This window comes from Chelmon rostratus, chromosome 12, assembly GCF_017976325.1.
Source record: "Chelmon rostratus isolate fCheRos1 chromosome 12, fCheRos1.pri, whole genome shotgun sequence".
In the NCBI taxonomy this organism is placed as follows: Eukaryota; Metazoa; Chordata; class Actinopteri; order Chaetodontiformes; family Chaetodontidae; genus Chelmon; species Chelmon rostratus.
The window spans coordinates 27494053-27516064 of record NC_055669.1 but is presented as its reverse complement, the minus strand read 5'-3'; the positions used below and the strand labels follow the sequence as shown (position 1 = coordinate 27516064).

The 22012-nt window shown below is 45.0% G+C and overlaps 3 protein-coding genes across 5 annotated transcripts; 1 reads left to right on the top strand and 2 right to left on the bottom strand.

Moving 5' to 3' along the window:
- Positions 1–932: 932 nt before the first annotated feature.
- LOC121615610 lies at positions 933–6309 on the bottom strand. The gene is made up of 5 exons (XM_041949992.1): positions 6075–6309; positions 5764–5864; positions 3923–4112; positions 2508–2616; positions 933–1161 (listed from the first exon to the last, which is right to left on the bottom strand). Exons 1-5 carry the CDS (start codon positions 6307–6309, stop codon positions 933–935), a joined length of 864 nt encoding a protein of 287 aa, XP_041805926.1.
- Positions 6310–7385: 1076 nt separating this feature from the next.
- On the bottom strand, positions 7386–13556 carry si:dkey-154p10.3 (zinc finger protein 250). 2 transcript variants are annotated; one of them, XM_041949472.1, is made up of 8 exons: positions 13515–13556; positions 12275–12758; positions 10139–10796; positions 10002–10062; positions 9402–9548; positions 9045–9178; positions 8290–8413; positions 7386–7724 (listed from the first exon to the last, which is right to left on the bottom strand). In XM_041949472.1, exons 2-8 carry the CDS (start codon positions 12725–12727, stop codon positions 7571–7573), a joined length of 1731 nt encoding a protein of 576 aa, XP_041805406.1. In that variant the 5' UTR covers positions 12728–12758; positions 13515–13556; the 3' UTR covers positions 7386–7570. The 2 variants fall into 2 exon arrangements, with proteins under 2 accessions (XP_041805406.1, XP_041805407.1); XM_041949473.1 differs by having other exon boundaries at positions 9402–9545.
- Positions 13557–16613: 3057 nt separating this feature from the next.
- Positions 16614–21056, top strand: ccr9a (chemokine (C-C motif) receptor 9a). 2 transcript variants are annotated; one of them, XM_041949898.1, is made up of 3 exons: positions 16614–16703; positions 18574–18644; positions 18836–21056. In XM_041949898.1, the coding sequence occupies exons 2-3, from the start codon at positions 18603–18605 to the stop codon at positions 19907–19909; spliced, it is 1116 nt and encodes a 371-aa protein (XP_041805832.1). In that variant the 5' UTR covers positions 16614–16703; positions 18574–18602; the 3' UTR covers positions 19910–21056. The 2 variants fall into 2 exon arrangements, with proteins under 2 accessions (XP_041805832.1, XP_041805833.1); XM_041949899.1 differs by lacking the exon at positions 16614–16703 and having other exon boundaries at positions 18390–18644.
- The last annotated feature ends 956 nt before the right edge of the window (positions 21057–22012 follow it).

Below are 22012 nucleotides of genomic sequence, written 5' to 3'. Positions count from 1 at the left end.
CAGACTCAGAGCCTGCTGTGCACATAAATCTGCAGCTAGCACACGTATCAGAATACTAAGTGGCATTAGCATCTGCTATTTCTTTCTGTTTGTTAGCTTGTAAATGATAGCGCAGTTGTGAATATCTACTGTTATAGTGTGTTCACACGGTCATACTGTTATTATGTTATTACACAGATGAGCTCTGCAGAAGTTTATTCTGTCTGGCTGACATTTTTAGATTTTGTGTAATATCTGTTGATCTTGATGGCCATCAGAGTTTGCAAGGCTAACAGTTTGCCCCTGCTTCCAGTCTTTGTGCTAAGCTAGGCTAACAGTTTCCCCCTGCTTCCAGTCTTTGTGCTAAGCTAGGCTAACAGTTTGCCCCTGCTTCCAGTCTTTGTGCTGAGCAAGGCTAAGTTTGCCCCCGCTTCCAGTCTTTGTGCTAAGCTAGGCTAACAGTTTCCCCCTGCTTCCAGTCTTTGTGCTAAGCTAGGCTAACAGTTTGCCCCTGCTTCCAGTCTTTGCGCTAAGCTAGGCTAACAGTTTCCCCCTGCTTCCAGTCTTTGAGCTAAGCAAGGCTAACAGTTTGCCCCTGCTTCCAGTCTTTGTGCTAAGCTAGTGCTAACAGTTTGACCCTGCTTCCAGTCTTTGTGCTAAGCTAGGCTAACAGTTTGCCCCTGCTTCCAGTCTTTGTGCTAAGCTAGGCTAACAGTTTGCCCCTGCTTCCAGTCTTTGTGCTAAGCTAGGCTTCACCCTGCTGCCATGGCCTTGACTGATGAAATGTGCAGCAGCAGTTATCAACTTCACAGTGACCTCATTCACACAGAAAGCTGCTTTTTTTTCCCACAATGCACCACGAGTCCATCAGTTTAAAGAGCTTTCCATCCCATCGATTGATCAATTGTTCAGCAGTGAGGTGACAGGACCATCAGCCTCCCACCAGGGTTCATCTAATCCGTCCCTCCGTGTCTCTGATGTTTGTGTGTCCATTCAGTCCAGGATGTCCGTCTCCTGAGTCCAGGTGAGCGGCAGGTGGAGGGGGCGGGGCAAGGGGGCGGGGTTGACCTGAAGCTCCGTCTCATCATCAGTTTGCCCATCATCCCTGTGAAACCACGCAGAAGATGAGGAGAGACAGACGAACGACAGAGCTGCAGACAGACGGCAGAACCAACACTCATTCTGAGAGAGACAGGCACAGAGAGAGACACAGAGACAGACAGACAGGCACGAGAGAGAGAGACAGGCACAGAGAGACAGAGACAGACAGAGACAGAGAGAGAGACACAGAGACAGAGACAGCCAGAGACAGACACAGAGAGACAGGCACAGAGAGAGAGACACAGAGACAGAGACAGACAGAGACAGAGAGAGAGAGACAGAGAGACAGGCACGGAGAGAGACACAGAGACAGAGACAGACAGACAGGCACAGAGAGACAGGCACAGAGAGAGAGACACAGAGACAGAGACAGACAGAGACAGAGAGAGAGACAGAGACAGAGAGACAGAGACAGAGAGACAGGCACGGAGAGAGACACAGAGACAGAGACAGGCACAGAGAGAGAGACAGAGACAGACAGAGACGGAGCAAGAGACAGAGAGAGAGAGACAGAGAGACAGGCACAGAGACAGAGAGACAGGCACAGAGAGAGAGACAGGGAGACAGGCACAGAGAGAGAGAGACAGAGACAGACAGACAGGCACAGAGAGAGAGACAGGCAGAGACAGACAGAGACAGAGCAAGAGACAGAGAGAGACAGAGAGACAGGCACAGAGACAGAGAGACAGGCACAGAGAGAGAGACAGAGACAGAGACAGACAGAGGCAGAGCAAGAGACAGAGAGACAGGCACAGAGACAGAGAGACAGGCACAGAGAGAGAGAAAGAGACAGACAGACAGAGACAGACAGAGACAGACAGAGACAGAGACAGAGAGACAGGCACAGAGAGAGAGAAAGAGACAGACAGAGACAGACAGACAGAGACAGACAGACAGGCACAGAGACAGAGACAGACAGGCTGTACATTAATGCAGTACTTGATATATTAGTTTATTTCAACTGATGAGATTATTTTACAGTTTTTTTAACTTGGACTTTAATTTGTCCTTTAAAAGAACTTCAGTTCTTCACCTGTCAGGTGGTTTCAGGGCTTCACCTCAAATCTGGAGACGATTCATAGAAAGAAGGATGGATTCTAGCTCTTCCAGGGTTCAGGTCTTTCTGACTCCTCCAGTCTGTCCAAGTGTCTTTTGACATATTTTACTTTAAGATAAATAATCCATTGAAATTGGAGCTTTTGAATTTCCACCGTGTGTGAAGCTTGATCAATTACTTTCCTTCCATCATTATTTGGGCTGCAGGTGATCAGGATTTTCACTGTCAATCAATCTACACTTTTTTTTATTTATGCATTTTGTCAATGAAATAACAGAAAAATGTCTGTCACAGATTCTCAAACGATAAATCCATCATCAAGCTGCCGATCTTTTTTCTGTTGACTAATCGATGCAGGGGATCGTCTTACCGTCTGCCTGAGCAGTCATCTGATTGGGTGACGGGGTGTGTGGGCGGAGTCAGGTCAAACAGGATGGTCTCAGTGTTTGCCAGACAGAAACCGTTTGACCTCATGATCTCTGGACGAAACACAGAGACGCAAAGTGAGACTGTTAAAAGATGAGCCGATTGGCTTCAGCTGTATCCACACAACCAACCAAATTCCACTGAGGAACAGCCGATAAGACACTCCTCCTCCGGTCTGCGCACCTGTGTTCCAGGTGTTCTCATAACAAGCTCTACCTCTGTCCTCCTGTAATAGAGAGCTCCACACTCACTTAGCTCGCCTGAACTTCAGCCAGGACCAGGACACGGTGCTTCAACTGAAGCCGTGCATCACAATCACGAGCCTACCCTCGTCTGTCACCGCCCTCACTTACGTTGCCTAGCAACCGCCCGTCACTGTGCGCAGGCCGACAGGCAGGAAAACTTATTTCTTTACAGATATTCAGAGACATTATGTCAAATGTGGAGACATCCCAGACCTGAGAGAGACGGAGCTGGAGACAGAGTTTGGTTTCTATTCTGAGTGATTCTGACTGCAGCTGATTTCTGCTTCAGCATCAGACATTAAAAATCTGTCTCCAGTTTTGTCTCCAGTCTTTGAGCAGGTCCATCGTCCATGCTGTGTTTTTCTTGGTCTGTCCTCTTCAGTCTGGTCAGTCTCTGTGTCCTCAAGTCTCTTCAACTCAGTCCAGCTTGTTCTTTACTTTTCTTGTCTTTTCTGCTGGGGACATGTCTTCTCCAGCCACACGTCAAGTGTGTCCTCTCCAAACAAATTAAAAGTTATGTCTGGAAAATGCTCCATATTTTACCCCTGAGATCAGCTGGCGGTTTGTTATTGAGCTGGGTACATCAAGGGATTGCCCCTTTGACCAATCAGAACTGAGTATTTAAGAGCGCCGTGTTCTATCTGATGTTATTTTCTGGCGTTCAAGTTTCAGGTCGCTATGCTATCACCTCTTTTACAGGTGAGATATTAGCATGCTAACATGAGTCGTGCCAGTTTCTGTTAACGCTGAGACAACTGATCTGAACTCATCTGTGAGCTACACAGTTAATTTAGTTTGTGAACGCTGATGTTAGCACAAGGCTAAGTTTGACCTGAAGAGCTACTGAAGATCCCAGGGTAACAGGATCCTGTACTTCATGATCTAAACCAGATCACTGCCACTGGCCACAGAACTGTGATCCTCCTCCAGATGTTTTGATCTGGCTGAAGTTAATAATCCGTCATGTTTTCATGTCTTCCGGGCGTATGAGGCAACACAAACAAGCAGTGAAACAAGCAGTCCAGGAAAAAACCAAGAAGGAGATGATTATAGAAGATAGAGTGTGCAGGACAGAAAGAGACAGGTCAGTGTGTCACTGACTCACTGGACTGACCTGACAGAACCACCGGACTCTGGAAGACATCATGATCCTGGTCCTCGTTTTGTCTTAAGGTCTGGTTCTCTGCCTCCTGCCTGAGGGTCTGGACTTCTTGCTGGTTTAAGGTCTGATCCTCCTCCTTTCTAAAGGTCCGGTCCACGTCAGACGGCTCAAAGAAGGCCAGCACTGCCTCGGACCGAGAAAACTTTGATGTGAAACAAAGATCAGATGATCGTCAGCAGCCTGCAGAGCTCCCAATCAAACAAACTTCACCAGAATAATCAGAACAAGCAGAAAAGAAAAGAAACCGGGAAGAGTAATCTGTGTGAACTCTGACCCCTACAGGTAGAAACAGCTTCAGTCCGTCACAGCACAGTCCAACGTGCTTCACCATGAATAAAACAGGTCATTCCACTACAGTCCACTACAGTCCACTACAGTCCACCGCCCTGCTCACCAGACTTCACCACTGCTCAAACTTTGTCTTTCTGTGCATCACTGCCATGTTGAAGTTCTGGTTATGCAAAGGAAGGTAGAACTCAAACTACGCTCTATGACATGATTATTTGTGGTAAACTGGTATGTAGGTCCTTACTGTCCTCACTGAAGCTTTTAGCTTGACGCTCGTCAGACTCCCTCGTATCCAAAACACTTCAAAAATAAATCCACGAGTCCACTTCTTGATTTTAACTGTTGAGCAACATTACAAAACGTTAGAAACGTCCACAAATAAAACCTTCCACATCGTAAAGAAAGTCTGTGGAGAGAGAGAGCGAGGTCAAAAAACTATATCGCTCCAGTCTCCTTTCTGTTCCTGCTGACCCCGCTGCTGACCCCGTTCCCATGGCAACCAGGTTAACTGATGGGTTTTTTAAATATCACAATAAGAGTCCGATCTTACTCATACACTAGAAATGAAATGTACATATGTAATAATTTTCAAATCTTTCTCAATCATGAAATTATTTATCTTTATTAGTTATCTTACTTATTAATTTGCATATTTTAAAATAAAAAATATTCTTGCTAAATAAACTGCATTTAGGCTCCTACATGGTATTTGCTCTCCTCACATCTGGACATGGCTTCTGAAACATCTCGACATTAGATGTCTTCATGTTTCCTGCAGGTCTGACAGGACGTCTCTGCTGTGTCCCGCTGTGGCTGTAGTTCATGTTCGGCTGGAGAAACATAGTCTTCACCTCTCTACCGAGGAGGAAGAGGAGCGGTACCAGGGTCCAACTGAGCAGCAAGTTCATTTAAGCAGCAAACAAAAGCAAATCCAGTCCAAATGCGCTGGTTTAACCAGAGCACACGTTCTGTCTGACATGGAGCCAAAAAGATGCAAAAACGTTCTTGGAGTCAATAAAACAAGTGATTTTTTTTTGTGTGTGTGGCTGTTTGTTAATTAAAGTGTGACTCGTGATCAGAGGCGCAGCGTTTTGGGAGGAGGTCGATCTGATTCTGACTCGAGAGAGAACGTCAATCCAGGAAATCTAGAATTATCTGATTCGGAGTACGACTGCTGATACGGACGCTGTGGACGTTACGAGGGTCAAACAGCTTCAACACAGCATCTCTACGGTGATGTTCATCAGCATTTCACTCTTTTTGTCTGTGCGGTCGGTTCTTCCCTGATCTCTAATTGTTCCTTCTAATGTTCTTTTATTACACATCCATCTGAATTTATTAGATGTATTGATTTATCTCTGTGCAGCTTTTCAAGACCCGCCTGCTGTGTGAAAGCTTTGGTTTGTCCCAACTGGACATGAATTCTCTGGTTCTTCTGTTTAGATGACAGAACTCAGCTTTTGAAATGTATTTATTTAAATATAACAGATATAAGAAGTAAATACCTGGTGTGGCAGGTTGACGATGGCCGTCAGCAGTTTGTTCACCTCCACAGTTTTAACTTGAGGATCTGAACTTTGTTCTGCAGCTTGAACCTCCAACAGACCTGAGAACAGTGACAACAGTGAGGAACCTGCTTAAAGTTTTTCTCTGACTGAATCGAGGGCAGAGGGAGTACTATTTCCCAGTTTTACTAAATAATATTACTATTGGTAATACTACTGGTAATAGTACAATTACTACTGACAGTACTACAAATATTACTACTGAACACTACTGAGGACAGACAGGTGGGAGACAAACACCATTTACTCACCTGTGAGCAGGTCGGAGGATAGCGTCTCTCCGTCGTCTAGGAAACGGTCCACCAACCTCTTCATCATCAGAGCCAAGTCTTCATCAGTCCTGTTCAGCTGCAGGAAGCTGCCGTCCGACAGCTCCGCCCTCACCTCCACTCGTCCACGGGACAGAAGGTCTGCACACACCTGCACCACGAACACACCTGATGACATCACCCGCTCTGACATCGTCACCCGATACCCCGACGACATCACCCGCTGCCACTGACTGGTCCTCCAGATGTTCACAGGTGGCGCTTAGAGAGGGAGGAAGACAAAGACCAAGCGAAGAAGATAAAAAGAAGACAGAGAAGAAGAGGCAGCAGCAGCAGTCCTCCTCCTCTTCCTCCTCCTCCGAGTGTCCTCAGCACTGAAAAGCTAAAGCAGCTTTGAACTCCAGTCGTCACACTTTCTGATCCAAATAATCCATCTCAGACTCAGAAGATCAATGTGTTTACTGACCACAAGTCAGTTTTCCATCAGTCTGTAGAACTTTTCAGTCAAATTAAACTGAAACACTCGACAGCGACAGAACACGAGTATAACAGATTTATAGATTTATAGACAGATCTGCCCTTTAACTCGTTAAGGCTGCTCAGACCAGCTCAGTCCTCTTGATCACTCAGAAGCCGCCAGTCCACCTTTTACCCCCCACCCCCACCCCACCCCTATTATTATATTCAGCCATGAATTTTACTTCATTTTTTCATTAAGGACTTTTTAAATTAAGGTGGTTTGAAGAGTTTAGTTTTTCAAATTAAAGGACAAACGAAGGCTAAAAAACCACTGATTCAGATCAGACGTTAGACGTTGGCGTGTTTTCAGGGTTAATTAAGGGAAATTAGGGTTAAATTCATGAAGGAGTTTGTTGTTTGTGTGACGTCAGTGAAGTGAGGCCTGAAGGAAGAATCCATCTTTGAAAATGAGGAAGTAGCTGAACAAAACAGGCCGGTCCTTTAAAGTTCTAATAACATGATTCTATCAACTAAGCATCTGATTGGTCGACCTACTGATGCCCACACAGACCCCTCAGGTCAGTGTAACGAGGTTAATCAGCTTGTGCGGGGGGGGGGTTGCTTCTGGTTTATTCTGGTTAATCCAGTTCAGGCTCAGCAGGAACAAGGGTTGCAGTCAAATAGTCTTATTTCTCAGGAAGGTTTCTGACTGAGGGAAATCAGAGACAATTAAGGGCTAATTAAGTGTTAATTAAGGGGCTTTTCAGGGACTGTTGTTTCATCTGTATGAGAACACGCAGTTTGAACAAAATAAAACAAAACACTGAGTTCAATTTTACATGTTTTTTTTACTTTGATTCAAAAATTCAACCAATGAAAACCATACAGTAACAACCAGCAGACAGTCTGTGACATCAGCGGCCCGTTTGGTGACATCATCCTTATTACATCATCAGCTGGAGACAGTAGTCATGCCAACCAGCTAGTAGTCCAATCAGAGCACTCAATCACCTGTGAGGTCATAGTGCGGCAGGCTGGGAGGGGGCATGGTGTCTGCGGACGTGTCTCAGCAGCAGCTGACGGTCCGGACTCGAGTACTCACACTGTTGGCATGGAAATGCCTCTCCGGTGTGGTGACGGCGAGCGTGCAGGTCCAAACTCTTCTTCTGGATACTAAGACAGAAAAAACAACAGGTCAGCTCGGGTCTGTTCAGGAAGTTCATGTTGTCATGGCAGCCGTAAGTCGCAACCCACTATCAGGCCACAGCCAATCACAGCAGAGACACACACGATGAGCCAATCACAGCAGAGACACACACGATGAGCCAATCACAGCAGAGACACACACGATGAGCCAATCCCAGCAGAGACACACACGATGAGCCAATCACAGCAGTGGTATGATAAACTGGATTATACAGTGAAGTCAATCAAGAACCCTTGAATAACTCTGTGTAAACACAAAAGCAGTCTGACTCCAGTTTTCACACAGAGGAACTAACAGGAAAACAAAAATCAGGAACCACAAAGCTGTAAAAATAAACACAGAACTGTCCCAGAGCCAGGTGGCCCCCCCTCCATGCTCCAAGACCACCACCATCATCCCACATCCAAAAAGTCAACGGTGTCCCGCCTCAATGACTGTTGCCCCGTAGCATTCACCAATCACAATGAAGTGCTTCAAGAAGCTAGTCTCCCCCGTCTGAGTGTGTTAGCTGTGTGTTCTCAGGTGTGTTACCTGCTGTAGTCACAGTGTTGACACCTGTATGGTTTCTCCTGACTGTGAGTTCTGCAGTGTCTGAGCAGAGAGCTGCGATCTATAGAGGCATATGGACACTCAGCACACCTGTACGGCTTCTCACCTGAGAAAACACACACACGCACACGCACACACACACGCACACACACATGCACACACACACACACACACACACACACACACACACACACAGTCAGTCACAGTCACTTAACAATGCAAACAGTTCATTTCAGGTGTGTGTTACTTGTGTTTGTGCGTGTGTGTGTGTGTGTGTGTGTGTGTGTGTGTGTGTGTGTGTGTGTGTGTGTGTGTGTGTTAGGGCTGTCAAAATGGGCCAAAAATTATGTTTGAAGTTTCCCTCTAAAAGAAACACAGAGGTTCAAAACATTCAAACAGGAGTCAAAAATCTCATCATGGACACTAGTTTCCATGTTTTTGTGTACAAGTGAGAAAAGGAGACAAGTTCTAGAAGTTAAAGCTGCAGCCAGCAGCTGTGAAACAGGTGTGTTACCTGTGTGTGTTCTCAGGTGTGTGTGTGTTACCTGTGTGTGTTCTCAGGTTTGTGTGTGTTACCTGTGTGTGTTCTCAGGTGTGTGTGTGTTACCTGTGTGTGTTCTCAGGTGTGTGTGTTACCTGTGTGTGTTCTCAGGTGTGTGTGTGTGTGTTACCTGTGTGTGTTCACAGGTGTGTGTGTGTGTTACCTGTGTGTGTTCTCAGGTGTGTGTGTGTGTTACCTGTGTGTGTTCTCAGGTGTTGCAGCAGTGAGGCCTTCAGTCTGCTGCTGTAGGAGCAGTGAGGACAGGTGAACGGTTTCTCTCCTCCGTGAATGCCCAGGTGACGCCTCAGAGTCAGTTTGGTCGAGAATTTCCTGAAGAGAAAATCATCACAGCCAATGATACCAATCACAGCTCGGCAACAGGTGACACACCTGGTTTAACTGGAGCTGAAGTCTCAGTGAGTTTCAGGCACTGGGTCAACTTTGCCAGCTCTAATCTGATTGGATGGTTTATCAAAGTGTCCTGAGGCCCTCTGACCCTGCTGCAAAAAGTCTGATAAACTGTGAAGCGAGGGATTGTGGGTAATGTAGTTACCTGTGACACAGAGAGCAACAGAAACCAGTCTCCCCACCCTCCTTCTCTTGTTCTTCTCTTTTCTTTCTTCTGGTTTCCTTCGTCTTCTCTGTGACGCTCTGCTGTGAACCAGTCTGAGATCTGCGGGTCTGACTGGGAACCAACCTGCTGATCCACCAACACACACAGATGCTGGTTTCTGATTGGCTGGCTGTTGTCTCATATCATCACACAAAGACTCAAAACCTTAAATGAATTAATCAGAAGAAAAAGTAGCATCTGTATCATCACTAACAAATCAAATAACCATTTTCAGTACTTCATTGAATTTGATCTGAAATCTGTTTATTCAAATTCAGATATTGTCATATTTGAGTGATTTCAGTGAGTTTTTATTTATTTTTTGAGATATTTTGTAAATTTTCAGCATTGTTTGATGACATTTAGTGAAATGTTTTGATGAGAATTTCAACAATGCTCCGTTAGATTTTGGGAATGTTCTGGCGTTCCTCTTGGGATGTTGGGGGATTATTTAGTGGAATTAATTTCCTGTAAAGCTTTTCATAAGAAAAGCCTTGTGAGGGTTCGGGGGATCATGCGGGGGCAGTTTCAGTTGCCTACTTGTCTGTCTGTGCTTCCTTCTTCACTCCTGTTCGTCCAATCGGCCAGCCCCTCCATCCATCTGACAGAAACAAATCATCATCACTGTTATTGATCATTGATTGATAGTTATAAACTGCAGTTGAATGTATTCCCACCTGAGTGGTCGCTGTGGTGACGCCGATCACAGCTGTCACGTGTTTGTTGATGAAGGTTTTGTGAGGCGGTGCTCCTGAACGTCCTGAGGTAGACCGGACAGCTGAATAGCCTCGATGTTGCCACCTTCTCCTTCTTCTTCCTCTCTTGTTTCTGTTCCTCCCTCCTCCTCCTCCTCCTCCTCCTCCTCCTGCAGTGGCTCCTCCAGTGAGGCTCCAGCTCCTCCCAGCTGTCGGCCGTCCAGCTGCAGCAGATGCAGCTGAATCCACCGGTCACCCGGTGAGACCGGACGTGGACATCCAGCAACCGCCTGGACGCCAGCATCAGAGGACACAAGAGACACGGCAGCCTCTGTTTACTGGAGGGGGAGGTCCTCATAGGCAGACCGTCCGTCTCGCCCTGCTTCAGGCTGTCGGGCTGCGATGGGTGAGGAGGGTTGTCAGGGGGAGGGTGGACGGGTTGGGAAGTGCTGGGGGGAGGAGGAGGAGGAGGAGGAGGTGGCGGTTTTGCAGCTGAGATGCGACACAGTCCTAGAGTCATGAGGTGAGCGGACTGTGCCATTTCCTCCTGGGTGGCGGGGGGCTCGATGGGACAGGAGAGATCCACTGGACCCCCCTTCAGAGGGAAGATGGAGGACTCCTCCTCGAACAGAGTGCTGACCTGCAGACAGAAGACTTATATCATTATGTTCTTTCACATGTGGATGAATGTTCTCTTGTGTAAATAGAACCTGTTCAGTTCGACTTCACGTCGTCATTTTACATGATGACATGACAAACAAACAGCGGAGCCCGCAGGTCTGGCGGTCTGAGTCACAGTCCTGGTCACGTTCAGGAGAGGAGGCAACATCTGGATTTTAAACGTGATCAGTTTATCAAAAAAAGATGGAAATTTGCTCCAATGTCTTTAGAGATGTGAGAGGTTTCAGTCAGCTGCATGCGTTCTCTTATCCAACATATGGATAACATACATATGTTGATATACTTATCAATAAATCAATAAATAATTAATAAATATGTTCTCTTATCAAACATGTTTAGATACGAATCAATCAATATGTTTGAGACGGAATTTTCTGTCACTACACCCAGTGGGCGCCTCAGGGTCGTGGTCAGGCAAAGGGGTCGGTTGTTTAGGGAAACTGGCGCCCGGATGGGGAGAGAAGCTCCGTTGCCAAGGCAACCAAGGGCAGAGGTGATAAGCTAAATAGTATTTTTTGTTTGTCTGATTAATGTCTGATTCGTTTGAGGTTGTATCACCAATTTTATTCACGTGTGGCTCAGAAATCTGCCGACACAAAATAATATGTGTGTTTCTTTTCTACCTTGAAGGTTTTTCACCTAACTAACTAAATACCTACACTGATGGAACATGTCACATGGAGCGACCAGAAAGTCCAAAAACAAAAGAAAAAAGGAAATCTGCCTGGTCAATTCTCCTTCAAGTGGGGAAACTGCACATGTCCAAACTAGAAACTGACGGTCTCAGTGCTGCGGTCTGTTCTAAAGTCTGACTGAAACTCCTCCAGAGTGTCATTTTCTAGAAGAAAGGGGTTAATTTGCACTGAAACTATCCTTTCTTTCATCTTACGGATGGATTTCGGCCTGTAGTTGGTGAGTGTGTTACTGTCTAAGTTGGGTTTCTTTAGTAATGGTTTATAACAGCTGTTTTGAAGGCATTTGTGAAGCTGCCTGTCTGCAGAGATGTACAGGTGAGTTAGACTCATGACAGTCTTGCAGAGCTCAGTTAATGTAATCGAGGAGAATTAAACCTGTGCAGTTCTACATGTTCAAAGCTTATAGTGTGTTTTTATCCACCTCAATGATAAAGGTAGTGCTATTAATACTTACTTAGTACTGGTAATTTAATATTGAGATATACAGGCAGACTCAAAATTTCTTGAGACATTTTCTCATGTTAAGGCTACCTGAAAGTAAAATTATACATTCTGTAAAACAGAACTGAATTGGCCCATGATAAAAGAGAGTGACTGAGAGAACCAGAGGCAATGCATCAACTGTGCTGTTAGCTTGTTAGCTAGGTCTGTTAGCTAATTACGTCACAGCAGAGTAGTGTGTGTGTGTGTGTGTGTGTGTGTGTGTGTGTGTGTGTGTGAGTGAGTGTGTCAGGTGTGTCACCTCACAGGTGTGTGCAACCTGCAGCCCCCCCTCGCTGCTAATGTCACAGGTGGGCGGGCTCATGTTGTCCAGCATGTTGTAAAGCAGGAACTCCTCGTCTTCCTCACTCTGTTTGGACTCTCCGTTCAGATCCAGCCGATAGGGTGACGCCTCTCGCTGGAGTCCCGTCTCCTCTCTGTCCTCAGCCCCACCACCTCTGTCAGGCCCCTCCAGGTATGTGAGGGTGGGGGGGCGGTGCCTGAGCAGCAGGTGACTGCTGATGGAGGTCTTCAGGCCGCATGTGAACTGACAGAGTTTACAGCGATAAAGCTCGACCAGGAAGGACTCCACCAGACCCCCCAACAGGCCCTCCACCTCCCCACAGTACAGACTGGCACTCACAGCCCCACCCACCACCTGCAGAGTCACAGGGCTGATGTCATGGTACCGCTGCTTCACCGACGACATCACCATGACATCACCACGACATCACAGAGGACACTCACTGAAACCAGAATGATAAAGTTCATTCAGTGTGCATTCAGTCAGGATCAGAGTCCAGAGTCACAAAGAAACTAAAGAGAAAACTAAACACCCACGACCTTAATAATAATAATAAATATAATAAAATCACATTTTAAAAGATTTTCACCTGAACTAGATAACTGAGAGAAAACTGTTTCTCTTCTGTGTGAGGTTCATTATTTTAATGATTGAATTTTAATTTTCTTTTCTTTTTTCACTGGAATGCTGTATTTCCACTCATTAAAAGCAAATTCTCTGTTTTCAGGTAGCAGTCTTTGCAAAATGTTTATATCCGATTCCTACTTTGTTGTTTCCTTTGACAACCTTTATTCTTCATTAATGTCAATGGTGCCATACTCGATTTTTACATTTTCAAAAAAACAAACATCCGAATAACGTCACAAACACAACATGAAATTAGCATGACAGAAAGCTAACGGGGCTAAGTGTAGACATACATACGTTTATATGTCAATGGGGCTACATGTTGACACAAATTCAAAAAATTAAAGAAATAAGAATGATAAAAAGTAACGGGGCTAACACAATCATGCTAGCAATGAGCTAACAGCAACAGCAGAGTTAACCTGACAGGAAGCTAACAGTGTTAGCAGAGGCTAACGGAGGAGCTTCATCATTGCGTCATGTTTTAACTGTTGAAAGCCCTGACGTGTTTGAACATGTGAAATGAAACAAGACTGCGGGTTAAATATTAAAGAGTTTCACTAAAACTCACCTGCAGCACAAACACACAAGCCGCATGTTGTTTACTTCCGCTTTTCTTCCTCTACGGTGTTACGTCACGCCTGGGCGCTTCTACCGCCACCTGGAGAAGAAGAAGTGGCACACACAAACACACACACATATAAACAAACATCTTCGTTCGTGTTTTATTGACTTTTGACAGGATCGGTAGATCCAGTACAGATCCTGCGGAGATCCTGCAGAGATCCTGCAGAGATCCTGCAGAGATCCTACAGACGTTGTGAATATAATTAAATGGAAGATTCTGTGATCCCACAATGTGTGGAACACTAAATGACTATTACACAAACTGGTTTTCAGGTTCATCTGGGGTGAAATAAGGTGATACTTTGTCCCCCACATTGTTTGCAATTTATAGAAATCATTTGGGAAAGAAATAAAAAAGCTTGGAACTGTGAGATAATGTGTGGAAGAGAATGTTAAGTTTTCTTTTGTAACAAATGATCATCTACACTATTGGATGGTGCACAAAGGGTGAGTGCTCTAACAAAAAGAAAAGTGACATATTTCACCTCAGCCCACACTAGTTAGCACTTTAAAGTTGGCTCACATAAGCTAAAGTATGAAACTCAAAGGACACTGACTTCAAACAAACTTTTTCAAGATCGTGTGGTGTCACGTTGGGTTCAGGTCTTTGAAACAGGATCAAACGGGGCTGACTTAGGACGGATTGTAATGGTTGAAACAGTTCTAATGCAGACATTAGTTACGTCTGAAATCTGACACCTAATCATTAGTATGTACGGAAAATTAGCACGAAGCATCGTCTGTAGAGGAGGGAACACCTGGAGGACCACACATTCTGTGAGGTAGGGCACAAACTACTGCTGTAAGAGTACACGAAATACTGCTGTAAGAGTACACAAACTACTGCTGTAACAGAACACAAAATACTCCTGTAAGAGTACACAAACTACTGCTGTAAGAGTACACAAACTACTGCTGTAACAGAACACAAAATACTCCTGTAACACACTCATACTGCTGTAAGTGTATAATTTAATAATTGTACAATAAAATATTCCAGGGTATTTCCCCCTCACTCTGACTGTCAGGTCACTTTAGCTTGTACAACATGAAGCAAACAGTGGTCAGTGTGGTGAAGGACGTCTGGGACAAAGGTCACCAAGAAGTGAGCAAAGAGGAAGTGATGTCACTTCCTGTCAGCCACATTGACTGCCTCATGCAATCATCTATCAAAACAATTAATCAATCATCAATAAAACCTCATTGAGTTTCATCCAACACCAGTCACAAAGGGGCTGTAACCATGGTAACCTGCATCTCACAACCCGCTGCTCTTCAAAGTTTTTCTTGAATAACAGAAGAAGAAGAAGGAGAGCAGTGTGCCCAGGAAATCAGGTCACATGACCAGGTTGTTTTTTCCTGTTCTGACAAGACAGGAGTGTGTGTGTGTGTGTGTGTGTGTGGTCACAACTTGTCATGCAACATCACACAGTGTGAACATGCTGTCACGCAATGTGGTTGATTTCTGTTTCGGTGCCGTCACAAAGACACACATGGCAGTAAAAGTATTATTAAAACATGTATGCGTGTAAACTTTCCTAAAGTCCTGATAGATAGATAGACAGATAGATAGATAGATAGATAGATAGATAGATAGACAGACAGACAGACAGACAGACAGACAGATAGATAGACAGACAGACAGACAGATAGATAGATAGATAGATAGATAGATAGATAGATAGATAGATAGACAGACAGACAGACAGACAGACAGACAGATAGATAGATAGACAGACAGACAGACAGACAGACAGACAGACAGACAGACAGACAGATAGATAGATAGATAGACAGACAGACAGACAGACAGACAGATAGATAGATAGACAGATAGATAGACAGACAGACAGACAGACAGACAGATAGATAGATAGATAGACAGATAGATAGATAGATAGATAGATAGACAGACAGACAGACAGACAGACAGACAGATAGATAGATAGATAGATACTTTATTCATATCCAAAGAGAAATTTGCAGGACACACAAGGGCATGCAAAATAAGAACAAGAACTACTTTCAAGTAAAGAGCAACTTTCAAGTAAGAGGCAAAACATACAATACAAAGTACAAAATAACGATATTTTATATTATATAGAAAAAAAGTGAAATAAAAATATAGAACTAAGCTATCCAGGATAAACATCTGAACATGTGGCTGTACAGGACAAACATCTGTAATACAGAATAAGCATCGAGCAGACAGAAATGCACACAGCAGTGCAGTTGTGCAAAATAACAGTGTGCAAATGTCGTCCCTCAGTGTGTTTAACTGATTCCAGATCAGACCTTCTCATTACGGTGGTACATTAACGACAGTATTCAGACAGAAAAACTGAAGTCACCCTGTCTGGTTGTGTGTTGTGTTCAGGTCAGGTCAGTCTGTGTGAGTGGAAGTCAATGCATGTCCTCAGAAGTCATAGAAATGTGTGTGTGTGTGTGTGTGTTACCTTTCTAACAGGAAGTGAACAAAAAGAGAAAACACACCATGTTCAGTAAGTACAGCCACAGATACCACAGTACTACTACTACTACTACTACTACTACGACTTATACTGATACTACACCGCTGATACTGCTACCATTATTACTACTACTAATGTTAGTACTACTACTACTACTACACTTTATTCATTCATTTTTGATTGTTTTTTTCAGTCCATGAATGTTTCCATTTGTTTGAATCCTGAATGAGAATTAAATTAAAATCTCATTAATTAGCAGCTGAAAACATGTCAGAGTCCTAACGAGAACGTTAAAAACTCCCTAAACTCATCATTTATGGATTTGTCAAATGTTTATATTCTTGGGAAAATTTAGGGGAAGTTCATGAAGCCTTAAAATGTCCTTCTCTGTTCATGGAGGGCTTTTCAAATGAAGGTTTTAAAGAGGCTTCGTTTAACAATGAAGGATATCTACAAACACACTGATGAGTTTAAGGTGTGTGTGTGTGTGTGTGTGTGTGTGTGTGTTAAGTTAAGTTAAGTTAAGGGTTAATTAGAGAGTAATTAAGGATAAAGTCAGTCAGCTCCTCCCTCTGTGTTTAACTTCTGCTTTGACTGATCGTCTGTTTGTGGTTTAACAGACAGAAACTGTGAGACGCTGCAGAGAGGAAGACGCACAGACTGTGAGTCCACACCTGTCTGTCTGTCTGTTTATCATCTGTGTGTCTGTCCATCCGTCTGTCCGTCCGTCTGTGTGTCTGTGTCTGTCTGTCCCTCTATCTGTGTGTCCGTCCGTCTGTGTGTCTGTCTGTCCATCTGTCTGTGTGTCCATCCGTCTGTGTGTCTGTGTCTGTCTGTCCGTCTGTGTGTCTGTTTATCATCTGTGTGTCTGTCCCTCTGTGTGTCTGTCCCTCTGTCTGTGTGTCCATCCGTCTGTGTGTCTGTGTCTGTCTGTCCGTCTGTGTGTCTGTCCCTCTGTGTGTCTGTCCCTCTGTGTGTCTGTCCGTCTGTGTGTCTGTCTGTCTGTGTCTGTCTGTCTGTCCCTCTGTCCCTCTGTCTGTCCGTCCAGCTCTCTGTCTGTTGTATGTCGTCTCACCTTCATGGTGTTACCTGGTGCAGTCACTGATCAGGAGGGCTGAGGGTTTTTATCTGACGGCTGCAGTAACTTTACAGCCGAGGTTCTTCACACAGAACCTGAGAACCAGCAGTGAGAGGAGAACTCACAGTCTTTACTTCACTTGTAGTCAAAGTCAAAGTCAGCTTTATCAGTTCTGCAGTGTGTACAGGACAAACAGAGAATCGAAACTGCGTTACTCTTCAACCTTTTGTGACAGGACATATATTAAAAAGAGATCAATAAAAACTGTACAATCTAAACATGAAACATTAAGAGGATGAATACAACAATACAACAGTATAGAAATGCTCTGTTACAAGTAAAAGTACTGCATTCAAAACATTAGGGAAGCACAGAAGTATAAGTCTAAAATTCTTATTGAAGTACCAAAAGTATTCATTGTTTAGAGTTATTTATGCGTTAATGTGTCATGTTGGGAAAGATTGACAGATTTATTGACTGTATATTCTGCTGCGTAGTTTCATCTATAAACCTTTAGCTGCTTTATTAGTTTATTATCACTAATCTGAAACTGCAAAGTAACTTGTGCTTTAATATAATGCAGTGCAGTAAAAATAAAATATTGTGAAATATACTGCAGTAGAAGTACAAAAATATCATGTCTGTGTTGAATCGAAATAGTTTTTGAATATTTGAACCATGAATAATTTTTATCTTCATTTTTGAAACCCCAAAAGTTTTTGAAATTATTTACATTTAATTCAGCAAGTAAAATATTAAAAGGTAGAGAAGGAAAGATGGAGGCAGAGAAGGAAAGGAGGAGGTAGAGAAGGAAAGATGGAGGCAGAGAAGGAAAGGAGGAGGTAGAGAAGGAAAGATGGAGGCAGAGAAGGAAAGGAGGTAGAGAAGGAAAGATGGAGGCAGAGAAGGAAAGGAGGTAGAGAAGGAAAGATGGAGGCAGAGAAGGAAAGGAGGAGGTAGAGAAGGAAAGATGGAGGCAGAGAAGGAAAGGAGGTAGAGAAGGAAAGATGGAGGCAGAGAAGGAAAGGAGGAGGTAGAGAAGGAAAGATGGAGGCAGAGAAGACAAGGAGGAGGTAGAGAAGGAAAGATGGAGGCAGAGAAGGAAACATGGATGCAGAGAAGGAAAGACGGAGGCAGAGAAGGAAAGGAGGTAGAGAAGGAAAGATGGAGGCAGAGAAGGAAAGGAGGTAGAGAAGGAAAGATGGAGGCAGAGAAGGAAAGGAGGTAGAGAAGGAAACATGGATGCAGAGAAGGAAAGGAGGCAGAGAAGGAAAGATGGAGGCAGAGAAGGAAAGATGGAGGCAGAGAAGGAAAGGAGGTAGAGAAGGAAAGATGGAGGTAGGAACTTAATACTTATTTGTAGTGTGATGTCACTGTGTGATGTCACTGTGATGTCACTGTGTGATGTCACTGTTTGTCCTCAAGCTGTTTGTCTTTGTGTGTCTCTAATAAAGGTCCCTGAATAAGCAAAGAACCTGATCACATGACCTCCATGGATGACATCATGACAACATTCTCCACCGAGGTAACGATCACAGATAATAATTATTGATTATCAGTTATTGATCTCTGATTCATTGATTGATTTCAGTTAAACTGCAGACTCGATGAGATACAAGGTTTCCTGCTGCTGTGCAAAAATGAATCCACTGATGCAAACAGACAGTATGACAGAAGTGTTCAGGTGTGCTCAGGTGTGTCATCTCCACCTGTCAGGACCCGTCCTCCATCAGCCCCACGCCCACCGCTGACGATGACTACGACTATCTCGACCTGCTGTGTGACCGGGAGTCCGTGCGGGATTTCAGGGCTCGCTACGAGCCACCGCTCTTCTGGATGATCACCCTGGTGGGCGCAGCCGGGAACCTGGCAGTGGTGTGGATCTACCTGAGCTTCCGCCGGCGGCTGAAGACCATGACGGACGTGTACCTGCTGAACCTGGCGGTGGCTGACCTTCTGTTCCTCGTCTCATTGCCGCTGTGGGCGGCCGAGGCGTCGTATGGCTGGAGCTTCGGCTCCGCCCTCTGCAAAGTGAACTCTGCCCTCTACAAGGTGAACCTCTTCAGCAGCATGCTGCTGCTCACCTGCATCAGCATTGACCGCTATGTGGTCATCGTGCAGACCACTAAGGCACAGAACTCGCAGCTGGAGCGCCGCCGCTGCAGCCGACTGGTGTGCTTGGGGGTGTGGCTGCTGGCCCTGCTGCTCGCAACGCCTGAGCTCGTGTTCGCCAACATTGCTGAGGCAGGATCGCAGCAGTACTGCAGGATGGTCTTCCCGCCTCAGCTGGGCAACCGCACCAAGATCCTGGTGCTGTCGCTGCAGGTGAGCATGGGCTTCTGCCTGCCCTTCATCGTCATGGCCTTCTGTTACAGCATCATTGTCGCCAAGCTGCTCAAGACCCGAAACTTCCAGAAGCACAAGGCCATGCGCGTCATCCTGGCCGTGGTGGTGGCGTTCGTCGTGTCCCAGCTGCCCTACAACGGTGTGCTGGTGATGGAGGCAGCACAGGCCTCCAACATGACCATGACGGACTGCGACGAGATGAAACGCTTTGACAAGATGGGGCAGGTGCTGAAGAGTCTGGCCTACATGCACGCCTGCCTCAACCCCTTCCTCTATGTCTTTGTTGGCGAGCGTTTCCGCCGTGATGTGCTGCACCTGCTGCACAGCTGCTGCCGCCAGCCAGCCAATAAGAGTCAGCTGAGCAAGTCCTGCAGGAGTCCGCTGAGCTCCACCAGAGCCTCGATGATGTCAGACAGCGAGACCTCGCAGGCTCTGTCGCTATAGACTACTGCAACTTCCTGTTTGTACTGCAGCAGCCGTGATGTCAGAGATGACATCATCACTCTTTCATGAAGCTTTGTTCATTAAAGGTTTTCCAAATGAAGTTTTAAGAGGTTTAGTTTTTCAAATTAAAAGAGAAAGAAGGCTACAAACACACCAACGTAGATTAAAGATGTTTGTGTGTTTTTAATTTTGCAGGATTTTTCTGTGACAGAAGCAGATTTTCTTCAGTTGTCAAAACAATGAAAACTTCAAATAAAATAAAACAAACAGTGGACTCAAGAAGGCCTTGAATGCATCATCTTGGCATCTTAAGACTGTTTTCCAGGACTTTCCAGGATTTTCCAGGACTTGCCTGTATGTTGAATGTAAAGCTTTTTTACAAACTGTAACTTTCAGCTGCTGTTGATGGAACAGTCATGTGACGTCTGTTGTCGTGTTGCAGTTGACTCGGAGTGATGACAGTCTGCTGTTTCTTCACATTCTTTTACACAAGAATCAAACTTACCTGTTGGTGTCAGACTCCACCTCTGAACAGCGCAGCTAACAGATGCTAACGTGAGCGCTGTCTGTGGATACTTCTCTTCATGTTTGTACAGTTTTGTGATGTAAACGTGTCTCAGATGTGTTGATGAGAAACATTAAAGTACGTAAAACTTGCGCAAAGTTTGTGTGAGTGTGAAAAACAGGAGGAAGTTGATCAAAGCAGTCACACTTGTTTCTTCACATCCTTCCTCCTCATCCTGTTTGTGTTTTAACTCTGTAGAAGCGAGAACATCTGAATCTCATACCAGCAACAACCAACCACATGATCACTTCTGACGGTAAAAACCACTGAGGCTCTATGAGCGACCTGTGATCCATAACATTACTCCTCAGATACTTCGATAATTTAGATGCTGCGTGTGAAGATTTAAAGTCTAAAAGTGGAGAAGCTGCTCAAAGACTGCAAAGTTTGAAATGTTATGAAACTGATCAGTTTTCATAAATCCACAAATGTAGAATGACTTTCTAATAATGACTCTGGACCTGTGGGTCTTGATTCTGGACCTGTAAGTCTTGATTCTGGACCTGTGGGTCTTGAATCTGGAAACAAACATCCTCTCTTGGGGTCAGTTGGTCTGACTCTTCTCTTCATGACATCAGTGCTGTCAGCTGACAGGAAACAAGAAGTTGACCTTTTGTCTGTATGTGTCTGTGTGTGACTGCAGGCAGACAGACAGACAGACAGACAGACAGACAGGCTGACAGACAGACAGACAGACAGACAGACAGGCAGACAGGCTGACAGGCAGACAGGCTGACAGGCAGACAGACAGACAGGCTGACAGGCAGACAGGCTGACAGACAGAGAGACAGACAGACAGACAGACAGACAGCGACAGACAGACAGACAGGCTGAAAGACAGACAGACAGGCTGACAGACAGACAGACAGACAGACAGGCTGACAGACAGACAGGCAGACAGGCTGACAGGCAGACAGACAGACAGACAGACAGACAGGCTGACAGACAGACAGACAGGCAGACAGACAGACAGGCTGACAGGCAGACAGACAGACAGACAGTCAGTTAAGATCGGCTGTTCTCAGATCAGAAATCTGTCTCAGCTGCTGGAAAGTTTCACCTGCTGCAGCGACGTTCACCACTTCCTGCTGAGATTGACAGACAGAATCAGTTTCTGTTGAAGACACTCAACACAACAACGTTTGACATCAGTTTGTTGTCACGGCGACGTCGCTTTGATCCTTTCTGTTGTTCTGCTTTTTCAGTGAGTCCAATAAAATAACAACAGCTGAGTCACACTGTGTGTGTGTGTGCAGGTCAGGGTCATGTGACCTGTGTGTGTGTGTAGGTCTGTGTGTGACTATGTTTGTGTGTGTGTGTGTGTGTATATAGTGTGTGTGTGGATAGCGTGTGTGTGTGTATAGTGTGTGTGTAGTGTGTGTATAGTATGTGTGTGCACAGTGGTACAGTGTGTGTGTATAGAGTGTGTGTGTGTGTGTGTGTTATGTGTGTGTTATGTGTGTGTGTGTGTACAGTGTGTGTGTGTGGATAGCGTGTGTTGTGCGTGTGTTGTGTGTGTGTATAGAGTGTGTGTGGAG

What these genes read in the sequence shown, in the direction of transcription:
- si:dkey-154p10.3 (XM_041949472.1), bottom strand. Translation starts at nt 12,727, where the DNA reads ATGGTGATGTCGTCGGTGAAGCAGCGGTACCATGACATCAGCCCTGTG. An exon ending in AAGGAAGCACAGACAGACAA is followed by an intron (nt 9,549 to 10,001) that starts GTAGGCAACTGA and finishes TTGGTGGATCAG; the next exon opens with CAGGTTGGTTCCCAGTCAGA. An exon ending in ACACCTGAGAACACACACAG is followed by an intron (nt 8,414 to 9,044) that starts GTAACACACACA and finishes GTGTTTTCTCAG; the next exon opens with GTGAGAAGCCGTACAGGTGT.
- ccr9a (XM_041949898.1), top strand. Translation starts at nt 18,603, where the DNA reads ATGACCTCCATGGATGACATCATGACAACATTCTCCACCGAG. An exon ending in TGACAACATTCTCCACCGAG is followed by an intron (nt 18,645 to 18,835) that starts GTAACGATCACA and finishes TCCACCTGTCAG; the next exon opens with GACCCGTCCTCCATCAGCCC.
- LOC121615610 (XM_041949992.1), bottom strand. Translation starts at nt 6,309, where the DNA reads ATGTCGTCGGGGTATCGGGTGACGATGTCAGAGCGGGTGATGTCATCA. An exon ending in ATCCTCCGACCTGCTCACAG is followed by an intron (nt 5,865 to 6,074) that starts GTGAGTAAATGG and finishes CACTGTTCTCAG; the next exon opens with GTCTGTTGGAGGTTCAAGCT. An exon ending in GATGACTGCTCAGGCAGACG is followed by an intron (nt 1,162 to 2,507) that starts GTAAGACGATCC and finishes TGTCTCTCTCAG; the next exon opens with AATGAGTGTTGGTTCTGCCG.